This window comes from Pinus tabuliformis, chromosome 7 (assembly GCF_031772625.1).
Source record: "Pinus tabuliformis cultivar Carrire ecotype Pingquan chromosome 7, CPIR1, whole genome shotgun sequence".
Lineage (NCBI taxonomy): Eukaryota > Viridiplantae > Streptophyta > Pinopsida > Pinales > Pinaceae > Pinus > Pinus tabuliformis.
The window spans coordinates 801,240,693-801,257,310 of NC_142293.1; the positions used below are offsets into that span (position 1 = coordinate 801,240,693).

At 41.4% G+C, this 16,618-nt stretch overlaps 1 protein-coding gene across 1 annotated transcript in view; it reads left to right on the forward strand.

Annotated features, from left to right (window-relative positions):
* LOC149249990 (uncharacterized) overlaps positions 1 to 16,618 on the forward strand; it is a 607,156-nt gene that overhangs the window by 158,747 nt on the left and 431,791 nt on the right. Inside the window, exon 3 of the mRNA XM_089453532.1 lies at positions 11,410 to 11,592. Within this exon, the coding sequence (XP_089309658.1) occupies positions 11,410 to 11,592 (183 nt within the window). The remainder of the gene's footprint in view (positions 1 to 11,409; positions 11,593 to 16,618) is intronic.

Here is a 16,618-nt window from a genome sequence, read left to right on the forward strand (position 1 = left end):
TCGATCCACTTCTGCTGCCTCTCTTGTAGCTGCTTCTGCTCCAAAAAGAACTTGAGGCTATTGTGATTAGTCCTCACCCTAAACCTGTTACCTACCAAATACTGTCGGAACTTGGTCAATGCATGCATGATGGCCAGCATCTCCTTGTCGTATATAGAATACAACCTCTCGTGCGGAAGGAGCTTCCAGCTCTCATAGGCTATAGGGTGACCTCCCTGCATCAATACTGCGTCGATCCCCTCTCCCGACGCGTCACACTCCAAAATGAATGGCTGCGTGAAATCTAGCAATGCAAGCACTGGGCAGCTGCTCGTAACCTTCTTGAGCCTGTCAAAGGCTCGCTGTGTTGTACCTGACCAACTGAAAGCCCCCTTCCTCGTCAAATCTGTCAGGGGTGCAACAAGCTGGGAGAAACTCTTTACGAACTTCTGGTAGTAAGTACAAATGCCAATGAATCCCTAGAGTTCTGTCACATTTCTCGGCTCCGGTCGTTCTTTGATGGCCTTGATCATTTCCTCGTGGACTCTCACTCCGTCCACCCCTATGGTGTGTTCCAGATACAACATCTTCGTCAACCCAAACTCACACTTGGAGAGTTTGGCATAGAACTGCTGCTGCTGTAAGATACGCAATACTGTCTCAATGTGTTGGAGATGCTCCTCCCAAGTCCTGCTGTAAATGAGAATATCATCAAAGAATACCAACACAAACTTCCTCAAGTGACTACGGAAGATGTGATTCATGCAGGACTGAAATGTAGCGGGGGCGTTGGTTAGCCCAAAGGGCATCACCAAGAACTCAAAGTGCCCATAGTGACACCTGAAGGCGGTCTTGGGAATGTCTTGCTCCGTCACATGAATCTGATGGTACCCAGATCTCAAATCAATCTTTGAGAAGAACCGTGCTCCTCTCAACTTGTCCATCAACTCATCGATCCTGGGTATGGGGTACCTGTTCTTCAGGGTCTTCTTGTTCAGGGCCATGTAGTCAATGCACATCCTCAATGTACCGCCCTTCTTCTTCACCAACACCACGGAAGAAGCAAAAGGTCTCGTGCTCGGTCGAACGTGCCCAAGAGCCAGCAACTCCTGGATAGCCCGCTCAATCTCATCCCGATAGGTCCTGGGGTGCCTATAGGGGGTGGTAATCACTGCTTGTATGCCCTACTCAAGCTCGATGGTGTGCTCAAACCCCCGATCCGGTGGCTGTCCTGGGGGAACCTCCCCAAACACTATGGCATACTAATCAAGGATGGGTTGTATCTCTAAATGTACCGTCTGCCCTGTAGTCCCTGCCTCTGATGCACGCAACTCCACTGCCCATTGTATGTCTCCCTTCCGAAAGACTGCCTCCATCCGATGAGCTGAAACAGTCTGAGGCGGATATGTGTGTTGTCTCCATATCTTCTCATCCCTCCCTGTCTTCTCATCATCCCACTCCATCTCTAGGGTCTTCCAATCCGTCGTGACTTTCCCTAGAGTGATAAGCCACTGAACCAGTGTTGCACGAAGCGCCCCCCCCGGTTCCAAGCCCCGAAGCGCGTCCCGTACGGAAGCGCCTAGGAAGCTTGGCCGGAAGCGCGCTTCCGGATTTTTTAGCCGCTTCCTGGAAATTTGGAAGCGCTGGCGCTTCCGAAGCGCCGAAGCGCGCTTCGTACGGCGCTTCCCAGACGCTTCCCAGACGCTTCCCAGGCGCTTCCCAGACGCTTCCCAGACGCTTCCGTACGCTTCCAGAAAAGCTTCCGGAAAAGCATTTAGAAAATCGTTTTTTTTTCAATTTTTTTTTAAATTTTAGGTGAGTTTGCTTGTTGGGGGTGGGTCCACCTTGGGTTAGGGTGACAAATGAAAGCAAAAAAAAATATAAATATAGTAGATGCTCCCTCATGGTAATGTTAAATTCTTAAAGTAAAAGTGACATTCTCCTTTATTTTTCATTTCCATCCTTTTACTTAAATTTTTAACATTACCATGAAATGACTCAGAATGTTTGAGAGTGGTTCCAGCCTCATTGGACTTCATATGGAGAAAATAGAATTTCATATCCTATTCAAAATTCAGCAGACTTAACAGTTTTCAGGTATTCAGGATCAATGGGATTGTGGCATTTCATTAGATTATATCAAGTATGAAGGTATGCGATTAGCATTTAATCAAGAGCACCAAGCCCTATATGTACCCTGGTGTTGGTGGTGTTAATTGTTGAACTCCTTTGTCATGCGGCACGCCCTTAGCAAAAAATTACCTTTCAATCAAGTCAAAATCATCGATCAAACATGTTAAGCTTTTTCTACCATATTTTAAGTCTTGAATTAGGTAGTTTGATCAAAATTGGGCAATGTTGACTAATATCCCTAGACAATCGAGGTAGAGGCAAAGGCTAGACAAGAGGAGAAGAATCTAGATTCTAGATCATTAATGTACAATGGATGTTATATCTATCTTGATTTATGCAAAAATATGCATGTTTTCATGTCTTCTACAATTAATTTGGTATTTGGGATGTTTGTTTTGAGTATAAATGCAAAAAAATATAAAATATATATATATATATATATATATATATATATATATAGCAGACGCTTCCGTGGACGCTTCGCTTCCTAGATTTTTGAAAAATGACGCTTCGGCGTCCCCGCTTCCAAAAAACGCTTCCGCTTCGCTCCCGCTTCGTGCAACATTGCACTGAACACCCATATCATGTTGGTGTCTGGAATATCGACCACGAAAAAGTGGTCAGTCAATGTGTAGGTGCCCATCGTCACCGAAAGCTTTGGAACATAACGAGCACACATCATGGTTTGATCTCCTGGGACCAAGACTGAAAACCCATTGAAGCTCTTTGTCTATATACCTCTCCGCTCAACCATTTGTGCATCGATAAAGTTGTGGGTTGCCCCACTGTCAACCAAAACTGATACTCGCTGGCCACGTACTGTCCCCCGTATGCGTAGCGTCAGATACTTGGGAACTCCTCGCAATGCTGCAAGGGCCCCTCCGGTGGGTGCAAAAGATGCACCACCTGCTGCTAGCGGTGGAGGTGGCAAAAGTCCCTGTACGACATGGCTATCTCTTGCCTCCACATCATCCTCATCATCCTCTTCTCCACTGCTCTCGGAGAAGACCTCAATAAAATGTGCTTTGCCAGCAGCACATCTATGTCCTGGTGCCCACGGATCTTGACAGGTGAAGCACAACCGCTTCTTCTTCAGCTCCCTCCTGGCATCGTCGTCAATCTGTACTCGTCCTGAATTCCTCTTTGGAGGTGGAATCCTCACATCCTTCCCCTTAGACTGAAAAGTCTGTCTCTGGGGGTAAGGTGTCCGGGTCCTGCTGATAGTGTCCTGGAGTGTGGTTGGTCTAGTGGATCGGACTAAACCCCGAAGTGGCTCTGCTAACCCCTCAACATACATATAGACCCTCCGCGCTGTGGATAGGTCTGGCACCATCACGGAGATCCTCAAGAAATCTGCAATGTAAGTCTCTGGGCTCCCTGTCTGTTTGAGCCTCGTCAACTCAACAAAACGCTGCTCTGGATCCCTCTGATCAAATCGCTCCATCAATCTCCTGGTAAACTCAGCATATGTCGTCACGGTGGAGTGCCCGAGTGTAACCATTCCATGAAATCACCAATCCTGGGCCTCACCATCCAAATGCAATGTTGCCACCTTGATGGCCTTCGTCTCCGACATCTGGTTAAGCTGGAAATAAATGTCCAGCTTCTCCACCCAAGACTTTGCCGAACTATTTGATGAACCATCAAACGTAGGCAAGTGGAATCTGCTTGCTGCACAGTGGGTGTCACCATCATGGTAATGCCGGTACCCTCTGTGATGGTCGCAGGGTCTACTATCCCGCTGGAGCTGAACAAAATCTCTGAATGAGAGGGCTTCCCTGAACTCCTGCCCATAGGCCTGGTACTCTGCAAAATAATCGCCCATATGTCTGGGCTCTGCCTCCTGCTGAGCTACGGCCCTTGTGTCGGCCCCTAAAAAAGTGGGCATGGTAGAGCGTGTAGGGGCATGTGAGGCCACCTGCTACGCAGTGTCACGCTGCTCTGGCAAATTGTGGGCACCCGATCCCTCACCAACTTGGAAAACCCGTGGGTTCTCACGCTGTCTGGCCTCTACTACCGTGAATCTCTGTCCCATCACCTCAATCTGCCTCAACAGATCCTGCAGTAATATGAGGAGCATATCCGCAAATCTCTTCCCGTCATCATTTGCCATCAGATCCTCCTGCTTTGCGTCCACCACAGGGTCCTTTTGTTCTGCGTCCACCACAGGCTCCTCCTATTCTGCGTCCACCACCAGAACACAATCTCCCTCTCTGTAGGTGTTCTCCAACCTACGCCCAATGTCTCTGTATCTTCGACCTCTATAACAGATGTAGGGTTTTTCCCCCGGTGTCATAGATTGCTAGCTCCACAGGCTGAGCCGGATCTATGCTTTGATACCACTGTAATATCCCTTATCAGGAATATTCCTCACACACAAGAAAACTCCAACCAGAGATGGACTGGGAGGGCATTTACCAGGTATGTCGCCTCTGAAAAGAGGACGAGATCTGGAGGCTACCTGACCCTTTCCAGACTCTGTGTAAGAGTATAGGAGAAACACAAAAGTGGTATAATAACCGAGAAGCTCAAAGAGATAAGAATGAAAATGGTGCGACATATAACAATATAACCATAAGCAGATACTCAAGAAATGCAGAGAGAAATGCTAAGCCATTTTATTATACTGAGTAATAGAATGAGTGCAGGAGGTGATCAGAAAGATGGCACCTCGACTTGCACAAGGCAAGTGAAGAAATACACTCAGAATAGCAAAGGAATGGCCCCTCTCTGAATTGCATACAAGCTGCTGGAGAACTGTCGTGCTGCTGCTGCTGCTAGAAATCAAATGAGGATTTGGGGCTGCTCCCCTCCTCAGAAAATGCTATAACTCGGAATCGAACTCTACTCGAGAAACCCAGAAAACCCCAGAAAGCTTTTTTGAAATGGCCGACCCCCGAAAATCATCCCCTTGGGGTTCTGCGCAGTCCCTCAATGCTCTACACTGCCACTGAATGAAATCCTCCAGAAATCTGCCTAAAACCTCTGCCAAAACTCTCCAATATACAAGGGTTGATCCCTTGTGCTATCTCTCAGCACAAATCCTACTGCAAACCCTCACCCAGAACTCCTGCCAGAAAGAACTGCATCACCCCTCTCAGTGCTGCACAGTCCTCCAAAACGCTAATGAAATTGCTGTTGAAATGTTGATTAAACTACTGCTGAAATGCCAATGGAAATACCTTCCCCGAGCAGGCACTCGAAGTCCCCTGGGGCTAAGGGTGAGATCTCCGAACGGAGACACTCAATGCACTAAACAGTGCTGCAGACTAGCTAAACAACCAGCGTGCTCTAAGTCGAAGTGACTATCACAAATGCTCATAACTGAATGATCAAAATGAGGGGGCTTCTCTCTCCTTTATAGCCTTTGCCTCTCTCAATCCCTAGGCTCACCTCCTCCAATGTAATTCCTCTCTTGCCACGTGTTTCTTCCCTTCTGCGCAGTCCCTCCAAGTGTCTGCGTGGGCTCCATCTCTGCATCCCCTTTTGCCCCCCTTGGCTCCCCTTTAAGTCACAACATTGTGCTACTAGGAAGTGACTTTTATTCTAAAAGTGAGTTATGTCCCCCTTCCTCACCTTTTTATTTATAAATAACTATAGAAGGCAAAAATTGAGCAAAATCGAATATTCCAATTAGCCATGGCTAATTAGGAATATTACAGAGGACTGTTCGGGCATGTAAATTTGCACACCTTGCATTTGTACTCTAATTATCTTCTCTTTGTCAATTGACAGTAAAGTCCTGAAATTTGTAACTAGTGAGTGAGAAATCTATGTATCACGTGCTACACATTTCTGCTGGCAGCTACTATAGATGAGGTTCCACTTTGTATTTACTTAACATATTAAGCCAAACATATCTATTTTCGAGGTACATCCAACTGAAGAGCCTGTGGTTTATCTCCATTCCTTCCTTCCATCATTATATTGCTGTAGCAAAGGATCCACAATATTTTCCTTGTATCAAACTTCGTAAATCTGTGAGGTCAAGGTTTGTGCATTTGATATGGGTTGCTGAGTCAATTGCTGATCATACATGTTGTTAAGTACTATAAATTTTTGTCATGTTGGTCATATATGCTAAGCAGATGTGATTAGTGAATTGTTGTTCTTAAGTGGCTAAGTCAAAGTCATGTATGTATGCAACCATTCTATGAAGTGTTGCTAAAGTCATTTTGATGAGAGAGGGTTGAATAATTGTTGCTGAGAGTATTGTTGCTAGAACTAAGTGTGTCTTGTCAGAAAAGGGATGAATGCTTGATTGTTGAGTGTTATGCCATGTCTGCTACTAGACAAATGTGAGAGATCTATGTATTAGGGCAGCGATTGAGTTAAGTATTATTGTATTTCTATCAAAGTCATGCATAATTCAGCTTGATGTACTAAAACATGGATGAAACATTTATAAACTCCCTTAATAAACTAGCAACAACAATCAATGAAACATTGTCCAGGGGAATACGTTGTATGCTACAACAAGAAAAGCCACAGTAGGAACACGAGTTGGGACCCAAAATCTATGCACTTGGGACAAATTTGATATTTTTGGGTTTTTTAGTAAAATCCATTCTCAAATTGGAAGAACTTGCATCACTCCTTTCCAAGGTGTATCAATTAGATGGAAAGAGCTTGGTTTTGGCTCTAAAACCAACCATGCTTTCCTTAGTGCAACCCAACTATTTGGAGCACGCTTGTATAGGAGTCAAACTTTCGGTTGCCTCTTGTCTCAGTGGTATCATGATGCTAACCACACCTATACCTCCTTACAGTGATGACATAATGAGGAGAGTCTTCAAACTGAAAGTAGAGACCTTCTAGGATTTGGATAACAGTGAGGGCCCTACCTTTGGGAAAAGGCTAGAGATTCTAGAAGTCATGGCCTTGGTTAGATCTTATGAGCTCATGTTCGAGTTGGAGTGTGACGACTTGATCTTGCAGATGTTCCAATGCTTCTTTAGCATTAGGAAACATCATCCTGACGCAGTCATAATACACATGTAGTCCATTTTGTTCTCATGTATGGGTGGCCATGATGCCTTTTGTAGGAGGTTGCAGTCTAAATTGTTGGCCATTTGGAGGAGAGAACAATTGGTCTCACCTGCTGCTTATGAATTAGCCGAAAGGTTGGTTGGGCAAAACATTGCTCTGTTCAGGAGAGGATTAATCCAAGAGGAGTTGTGGAGGATTGGTGGTGACCAACCTTGCAGCAAGAATGAGCTGAGGAAGGGTCTTTGCTTCATCTGCAAGGAACCTTGGGGACCTGACCACTCATGCAAGAGTGACATGGAGGAGACGGTAGGGGTAGATCAGGAGGAGGTTCCTTCTAACTTCCTAGATGAGGATTCTTCTTTTATAGTTGATTCCATGAGTTCTTTGATGATACCTCCGGGGAGCATGAGAAGTCATGTGGTGTTGTCGACAAAAACTTAGAGTTGCAACCATGTTTGGTAGAGGAGATTGATGAGTGGCAGATTGTTCCCATTCAACGTCAACAATACATAAGGGAGCACAGTGTGCGTGATGGGCTATCTTTGGAGAGTCAGCTTGTGGCCCATGATGAACCCATGATGGGAGGGGATGAGCAACAATCCTCTGGGACAACCATTGGTGAGGAGCAGATAGGTGTACATACAACTAATAGGGTGGTAGTATTTGGAGACACTTGTCATCAGGAGGTACGGATCTTGACATGATAGTTTTGCAAGAGGTTAGTAGACTAGAGGAGTGTGGAGTTTTCAGTCAGATGAAGGAGGATCTTTTGGAGATGGTGGTGCATCCATCTTTGGACCTACCCACTTATGAGGGGCAGATAGATGCACAGGCAACTGACAGAGTTACAGTACCTTCAAGCAGTAGCCCGCTCCAGTAGTACATAAACATGACTTACAACATAGCTTGTCCACTTTTGCCCATTATAGAGAGAGGGTCGGGATTTCTTAGACAAATCTTGTTGATTGATTCAGCAAAGCAACATGAGTTGAGTGTGGACCAACATCGATATAGTAGACTTGTTCCTTACACAAGTGTCCATGCTTTGGATTGGCGGGAGCTCATGAGTTGGTATCCTATTGATGGGGCATCATTCTTAGTTAGGGGCTTAGTATAGCAGGGGCCTTTAGGTGTGAGGGACACTGCATGTTTCAGTTGGCAGTGGGATGTGAACTTCCAGTTCATCAACTTTCCAGTAGCATTAGCCCAACATCAATAGAGTGTGGTTGGCCTCAGCTCATGCTAGAGGTTGGATTGGAGAGAGGTGATGAGTTGGTATCCTACTAATGGAGCGTCATCTATGGCCAAAGGTAAAGCACAGCCAGAGCCATGGGGAATGGACGAGGGTGATTGGCCATGGTGGCATTGGGATCCAGGAGGATCTATTGATAGAACGCTGAATCAGAGATGGGCTTGGGATCTAGGTATTGGGGGATCCATTCATGTTTGGATTGCATGGAGGCATGATGTGGTCCAGTGGTTCATATGGGATCTTGTTATCAGTTTGCAGATGCCTCTACAATGGACAAGTGCAGATTGCTTGAGGGCAAGCAATCTTGGGGTGGGAGGATTTGTCATGTCCCCATTTTTATTTTCCTCTATAGTACAACTAGGGTGGATTTCTAGGGCATTGGATGGCCAAGACAAGGGAGAAAAATTATGTCATCAAGGGTCTCGGGGGAGTTTTGAGGAGTTTTTATGGAATCCAATGGTATTCACTTGGCATATTCCATCATCCGCACAGCTTGGATTTTGTTCTACTGCATTTGGACAACTTTTAAAAAACAATGTTATTACTGGACCTGACTTAATTAATTACGCTTGAGTTGCCATTCCAGGAGGATCATTTGATGGAACACCTCAGTGTAATAGCTCGTTGGAATTGGAACGAGAATATCTACATGATGGGATGTTGAGAAGTAACTTCTAGTGGCCAAAGAGAGTATGGTGGGAGATTTACCATTTTCCTTGATTAAAAATGACTTTAATTAGTCATTTAATTAAGGGAAAAATAATTAATTGGAGGAAAAAGGCCAAAAGTGATTTAAGTGAAATAAAATAAAATTAAAAAGTCACTTAAGATAAAGTCAATCGAGGAGCTTCTAGAATAATAATAAAATAAAATGCTTCTAGAGGCTTGGAGATCTATCCATCGGATCTATAAAAGAGGAGGAGGAGATTATTTGGAGACATCTTGGTTTGAGCATTTGTCTTTGGTGTAGATCGGAGAATTCAGTTCTCTGTTATAGTGGCCCTAGGACGAAAACCCTCGGGCGATTCAGTGAGAGTGGGTGAGGACCCATCTCTCCCCTTGGTGGATTCATCCAGAATTCACAGAAGTGATTAGTCTAGCTTTATTTTGGAGGACGGTGCAGTGTTGTTACAGATTTCTTGAGTGGCCATTGTTTCGACCATTTCCATATTAATTTACTAGCACATGATATCTGTTGCATATAATGAAATAAGGCTGAATTCTTCTTCATATTTAACTTGTCTATCTTTAGTTGCAGTTCTACATTTTCAGTTTTTGCCGTTAAATTTGTGGCTCAATCTGTGCAAATGGTTTAAGGAATTAAAGGCTTAAATTTCTAAAGTAATTTTCTGCAAAAATTATATTTGGGGCATTACACTAAATCCTTGACCCTAATTTCCAAAGTGTTTGGCAGCCGAGATTAGATCTCGCCTCACTTGAGATCAACGGTTGAGGTTAAAACATAATCATTAAAGTAATTTAATTTACTTTTCCCACGTTTCTTTAGCTCAATTAGCCAACATAATAATTATGTGTTTTTTCTAAGTTTAAACCTAGGCTAAATTACATTCACAACTTGCTCACATTTGGGCAAGTTTCCTAAGGAGATCTATGGGTAACTTCTACACGCATAGACACTAGCTTGTGCAGAAGTTCCTGCCCGAGCTACAAACATCAACAGCTCTCGTATGTGATTTAGGATGCCTTTTGAACACTCATTGCTGCCTTCTCAATTTTGTTTGTACAGGTATTCATAGAAGAGATGCCAAAATTTTTAATCTTTGAGATATATGTTTTGAAGCTCCCTTCACCAAATTAACTTCTGTTTCTGCACATTTTTCTGTTTGCATCTGATTTGTCAAAGCAAGTCATCCTTGAATTGAGGCTCCACTCCTCGTCTTGTCTCTTGGTACTTATCTAAATTGTCAAGAATATCCCAATCTTTAATCTTTATGTATATGTATAAATCATCTTCTAACGTAGTTTCCTGAACCTCTTTTACTTGTTATAGTTTTCTTTTCAAGCATTCATCTTTTGTTAAAATAATACAACTGAAATTCCTTTCCTGAAGTTGGCTTGTACATAATGGAATTTATTGTGTAAGCTATACAGTTCTGTCCCTAATCTGGGATTTGCTTCTCTTCACGACTCCAAATTATTAATGAAGTCTAGATAGCTGCTTGAAACTCAATTGTGCTTGAAAGGGCCGTTCAAGCAGGATCAGCGAGGACCAGAAAATCAAGATAGTCGAATGGTTTAAGATTGTACCCCCTTTCAAGATGGAGAGAACTACATTTAGATCTAAGCATCGTGTAAATTAATAAAACATAAATGCATAGAAACCATTCGAAAAAGTTATTGTCTGCATTAAAGAGAAACATCAATACGGGAAAAATGAAAATATATGAACTTGACCAAGTTAGAGTTATTATTATATGTTTTGTCCCAACATATGCACATGCGATGGGATGAATAATTTGTATTTGTAGAAAACATTTTTTTTTCTTTTACTGCTTTATTGGGAATGTTGTTCTAAAACAAGTAATCTCTAGGTAAAGGACTTTCACTTTTTGGTCTAGCTAACTCGCAGTTTCTGATAAGCAAGTATAATCTTCAGTGTGCAATTGTGTTTTATGCAAGTTCATTTGTTTACCTAATATTAAACTGGAAGGTTGTATTAGTACATTAGTCTAAACTGCATAAGCCTTTCTAGATTGGATTGCACATGACTGCAGTCAGAAACATAAAATCTTCTGCAAATCCCAGGTTGTCCTAGGATGGTTACTGCACATCTGCATAAGACCTTAAAGTTGCTCATCAAGATCTATACCCTTTTCTCCTAAGAAGTGTTTTCTAATTTTGAACTTTTAAATGATTATGGATGCAAGCATTCCATATAAAAATCAAGTCAATCAGTCATTTAAAGTCCATGTTAGCATTTAAATGCCTTGGGGCTCTGCTATCTTCTTTAACTTTTCTGAAAATTAAAAGTGATACTCTTTTTGTAATGGGTCATCGGTCAAACTTTCTTATTATATTTTGATGGTTGTATGCAGGCATTTGTAGTTGGCCATGATTGGGGTTCTGTGATTGCTTCACACCTTTGTCTTTTTCGCCCAGATAGAGTGAAAGCATTGGTAAATTTGAGTGTTGCTCTTTCACCACGTGACCCTACAACAAAGCCAACTGAGAAGATGAAAACTGCCTTCGGGGAAGGCTACTATATGCTGCGATTCCAGGTTATTTTTTATTTTATTGGGTGCATTTTACTTTAATAAGGGCTTCTCTTTTCATGCCTTTTATTTTTGTATTATGATTATGGATACAAATTTATACTATGTTTATACAGTCAATACCTAAGTCTCGTAGTTTGACTTCAAATTTGAATTCGATGACTTTGAAGTTCGAGAAAAACTTGAAAATAAAAATTTATATGGTGTAACTAGGTTGCATTCTGTTTTGTATTTTGGTTAGAGGTTGCATCTTTAGTGCCTTTTAGTGCAAAGTCGTAGTCCTTATAGTGAGAAAGGCTGCTTGGTTCATGTATGATATGAGAGCATAAAAACCCTAGGACTTCTAGGTATAGGCCAAGAAAAATGGGTCTATGATAAATGTAAGTATGCAAGTATGGGGAGAGGATTGTTGAAATTGTACACATATTTGTACATTCTATATATTGTTTTATGTTTATGTATGTAACAAAAGGTTGGAGACAATGTCACCAAGAGTGTCTCCTTGGCCATGCTTAAGGACCAGAAGAGTGCTTTGAGCAGAACTGTTAACCTATGAGTCCCTATACGATCACAAAGTCCTATATAACCTCTTTATGAGGTTGTCATCTTATCTCTTGATGAGGTGATTTGGATTGGATCATTGTATTATTTGCCATCTATCTTGATGTTTTCAATAGGAGAAATTGGAGGAATCAACTTGCGGGACCATTTTTATTGGCAGTCTCAGTTTGGAGAATTGTAGTCTAAAAACCTTCTAGAGGCATTTTGAGGCATTAAACAAAGTTTTTTGGGGTCCAAAAACTCTCATTTGTGCCAGGATCCTATGTGTTATTCTACACTCAGAGACCTTTCTAGTGGTGTAAGAAAAATGTCAATCAAAGTTCATACGCAAAATCTATGCTTTCCAAAAGTTGGCCTTCCTATTTGACCACCATGGTTTGAGAGCATACCACTTCAGCCCCCATTATTCATGCAAAAGGGGCTAGCCACATGTGGACTATGATGAAGAGTTTAGAAGGGTCAAAGTTGTAACTCTAGTTGAGAATTGGAGTCAAACCTAACTCCTAGTTGGCTATGTGACTATGTTAAAACTGAGCCAAAAGGAGGAGTAAGGGGTTCTATTCTATTGATTGTATCTTGCTCCATGGTAGAGAATAGTAATTGGGAGTGGGAGTTAAAGAGAATAATGAAGGAGTTAGTGTTTTGTAGCAGTCGAATAGGCCATAGGTCTTAGGTAACTTCATAGAGAGTGCCTTCTCCATAGTGCTTGCTTTATTTCCATAGTAGAAAAGAGAGCAGAATAGCCTTAATTCTAGCTGGGTATTCTTTTGTAAGGGTTCCTAGAGAAAATCCTTGTGTTCACTATGGTTGGTGTATGATTGTATTTGTTTTTCTCTATTTTCCAGATTTTATCTATTTCATACATAAGCAGAAAATCAATAATTAACAAGTTGGTATCTAAATGAATTTGATCTCTATAGTATAGATTTTAGTTTATCTTATTAGATTCGTTGTGATGAACTATCCAGTGGAATATCCATGGAAATTTACATATCAAATGAGTTGTCAGTGTGAGATCATATCTAGATCTTAAAGTGGTTACATTTATGGACTATTTATCAATGTTCCATAGGGGATGTGTCCCATAATATGAAGGGATAAGTTGCAAGGAACAATCCATTTTTCCAGCCCGCGATTGATGCTATTGCTATTGTTGGCCCGGGGTACAAAGCCCCTTCTTATGATGACTTTAGAGGGCACATTCTTCAAAATGAAAAGGTTGACTGCACTAAGAGATTGGAAGAGTTTAGGGCATCATGGGCACACACAGGATGCACTGTGATGTCCGATGGTTGGACCAATCAAAAGGGTAGAAGCCTTATTAACTTCTTGGTATAGGGGACAATGTTATGAAATTAGTTGATGCATTTGCACATATCAAAGATGCATGGTTATTATGTGATTTGTTGGATGTGTTCATTCTAGAGGTGGGTCCACAACATGTTGTCCAAGTCATAACAGACAATGCTGCAAATTATGTTGCTGCTGGCAAGATGCTTATGGAGAGAAATCGTACCTTATTTTGGACACCTTGTGCTACACACTGCATTGATTTGATATTGGAGGACATAGGAAAAATTCCTTTTGTCAAGGATATTGTTGAGTCATCAAAAAACATTACAAAATTTATATATAATCATGCATCTATGCTTCATTTGATGAGAACATTCACCAACAACAAGGAGTTGGTATGCCCTACCATTACACGGTTTGCCACCAGTTTCATATCTCTTGAATCCCTCTTGAATTCTATGTGGGATGTGAAGAGAATGTTTATTTTAGAGGAGTGGAGTGCTTTGGCATTTAGTCACAAACTAGAGGGAGAGGCCATATGCAAATTAGCTTAATACCATGAAAGCTTCTGGGCAAGAGTGCAGGAGGTGTGTAGCATTACTGAACCTTTGGTAAAGGTTATTCGATTAGTTGATGGAGACAAGACCACAATGGGCTACTTGTATGAGGCCATGGATAGGGCCAAAAAATCCATTCAGACCTACTATGATGATAAGGGGGATGAGGGAGCTGAAAAACAACAACTCCTATGGGAAGTGATTGATGAGCGATGAAACAATACACTCCATTGTCCCATGCATGTTACAGAGATCTACCTGAACCCCGCATTTACTTACTCCTGTGGTTTCTTATTTGATGCTGAGGTCATGGATGGATTCTTCACTTGTGTTCAGAGGATGGTACCATCTCCAGCAGAACGTGAAGAAATCTCCAAAGAAATGGGGATATACAGGATGGGAGGTGGCACATTTAGCTTTGGCATAGCTGTTGTGAATAGGAAGACTAAAATTCTAGATAAGTTTTAGTTTGTTTCAAATTTCATTGTCTCTTCAAGTTCATAACTTCTTACTTTGGTTCAACTTTCAAATTTCATTTTTTTTCTTATGTTTGTTTTATTTGTTGTAGATGCATGGTGGAAAAGCTATGGTGGCAGAGTACCCAATCTCCAAAGGCTTTCCATTCGAGTGATCACCCAAACATCTAGCTCCTCGGGATGCGAGCGCAACTGGAGTGTATTTGAAAAAATACACACTAAGAAGCACAACAGGTTAAAATATTCCAAATTTCCAATTAATTTTCTGAATTCATTAAATAATATTTTTTATAATTATTATTTTGTTATTTATAATTTATTAATTTATGGCTCTTGTACATGTTGGAGTCCTAGTGACTTAATGACATGGTCTACGTCTACTACAATCTTCGATTGTGGGTGAGGCAATTTGAGAGGATGCCTGATGTGGAGGCCATCTCATTGGATGGGATTGACACCACTGCTGCATGGAGGGTTGAGGCCGAGAGGTCTATCATGGAGTCGGCCTTGATTGGTTAGAGCAGGAGGTAGTGGAGGGGGTAGACGAGGAGGAGGAGGAGCAATAGGAGGAGGAGGTGACACCACTTACCTAGGCTATCCTTGTCACTAGTTGAGGACGTGGTCTACCTCCTATAGCTCCTAGTTCTTCAGCTTCTAGAGCACAATAGAGTCCATTGCTAGCTCCGTCGCCATCTACATCTAGAGGGAAAGTTGTTGCATTTTCCTGCAAGAGAGGCATAGGAAATCAGTTGTATTAGTTATTTGGTTCATTTCATTGTATATGACATTATGACTCATGATATGAGATACATTATTATATTTTTTATTGATATTTTGAGGTTGAGTTGGGACTGAGGACTTAGTATTCAGGACATGATTCACTGTTATGTGTGATGTAGCACTAGAAATGATATTACATATCATATATTAGTTCTTTTATCATATTTATGTGTCAATGCATTTATTTTGTGTTGTGGATGCTTTAGATATTAAAAAAATTGAAAAAAATGAATATTTTTGTATTTGCCAATTTTTTGCATATTTTTACCGATTTTTTCTCGATTTTTTCCGATTTCAGACCCTCATTGATTTAATCCCGATCACGATGTTTGCAACATTGGTGTATACGACCCCCCTAGCAAAATGTTAAAAATGTTAGATTCCACAAGGTTGGCATGCTCATCAATTTGTTCATCCTCACTCTCTTCTCCATCACTTTCCTCATCCTCAAAATGATGAGTCTGGCTCAACAACATGAGTTGGAGCCAAAGTGTTTCGAATTTGAGAAGAGCTTGGCCTATCTTCTTCACTTTGCTTTTTGGGAAAAGGCTTTCCTTTTGTAATGTCCCAAATGGAAAAAATTTGGAACAAACCCGTCAAATCAAATTATCAAGTACTTAATAGGAAATTACCATAAAAACCCAAACACCAGAAATTTGACTGAAGCCATAAACCCACAAATTGCATAAAAATATTATTAAAAATCACAACATGAGGAACAATGAGAAATGCAGCAACCAAAATTCAGATTTATTATATATAGATATATGCCAATACAATAGTTGGGAATGACCCTCCGGTCTCCAAACCAAAATAGAAAAACAATCACTACACCTATGGGTTTTGAATGAATCCACCAAGGGGAGATGGGTGCTCACCCAAACTCTCTAAATCACCCGAGGGTTTTCGTCCTAGGGCTACTGCTAGAGTACAGAACCGGGTTCTTAACCTCTCATACAAAAACAATACACAAATCCAAGATATCTCCAAATGAAGTCCAACTCCCCTTCTATAGATGTGATGGATAGATCTCCAAGCCTCTAGAAGCATCTTATTTTATTATTTTCTTATTATTCTAGAAGCTCCTCTATTGACTTAATCTTAAGTGACCTTTAATTTTATTTTATTTCACTTAAGTCACTTTTGGCTCATTTTTTCCAATTAATTATTTTTCCTTAATTAAATAACTAATTAAAGTCTTTTTTAACTAAGGAAAATGGAAAATCGCCCATCATACTCTCTTCGGCCATTGGAATTCTCTTCTCAGTGTCCATCCCTTAGATCTTCTCGTTCTGGTTCCAACGAGCTATTACACTAAGGTGTTCCATCAAATAATCTCCCCGGAATGCCACCTCAAGCATAATT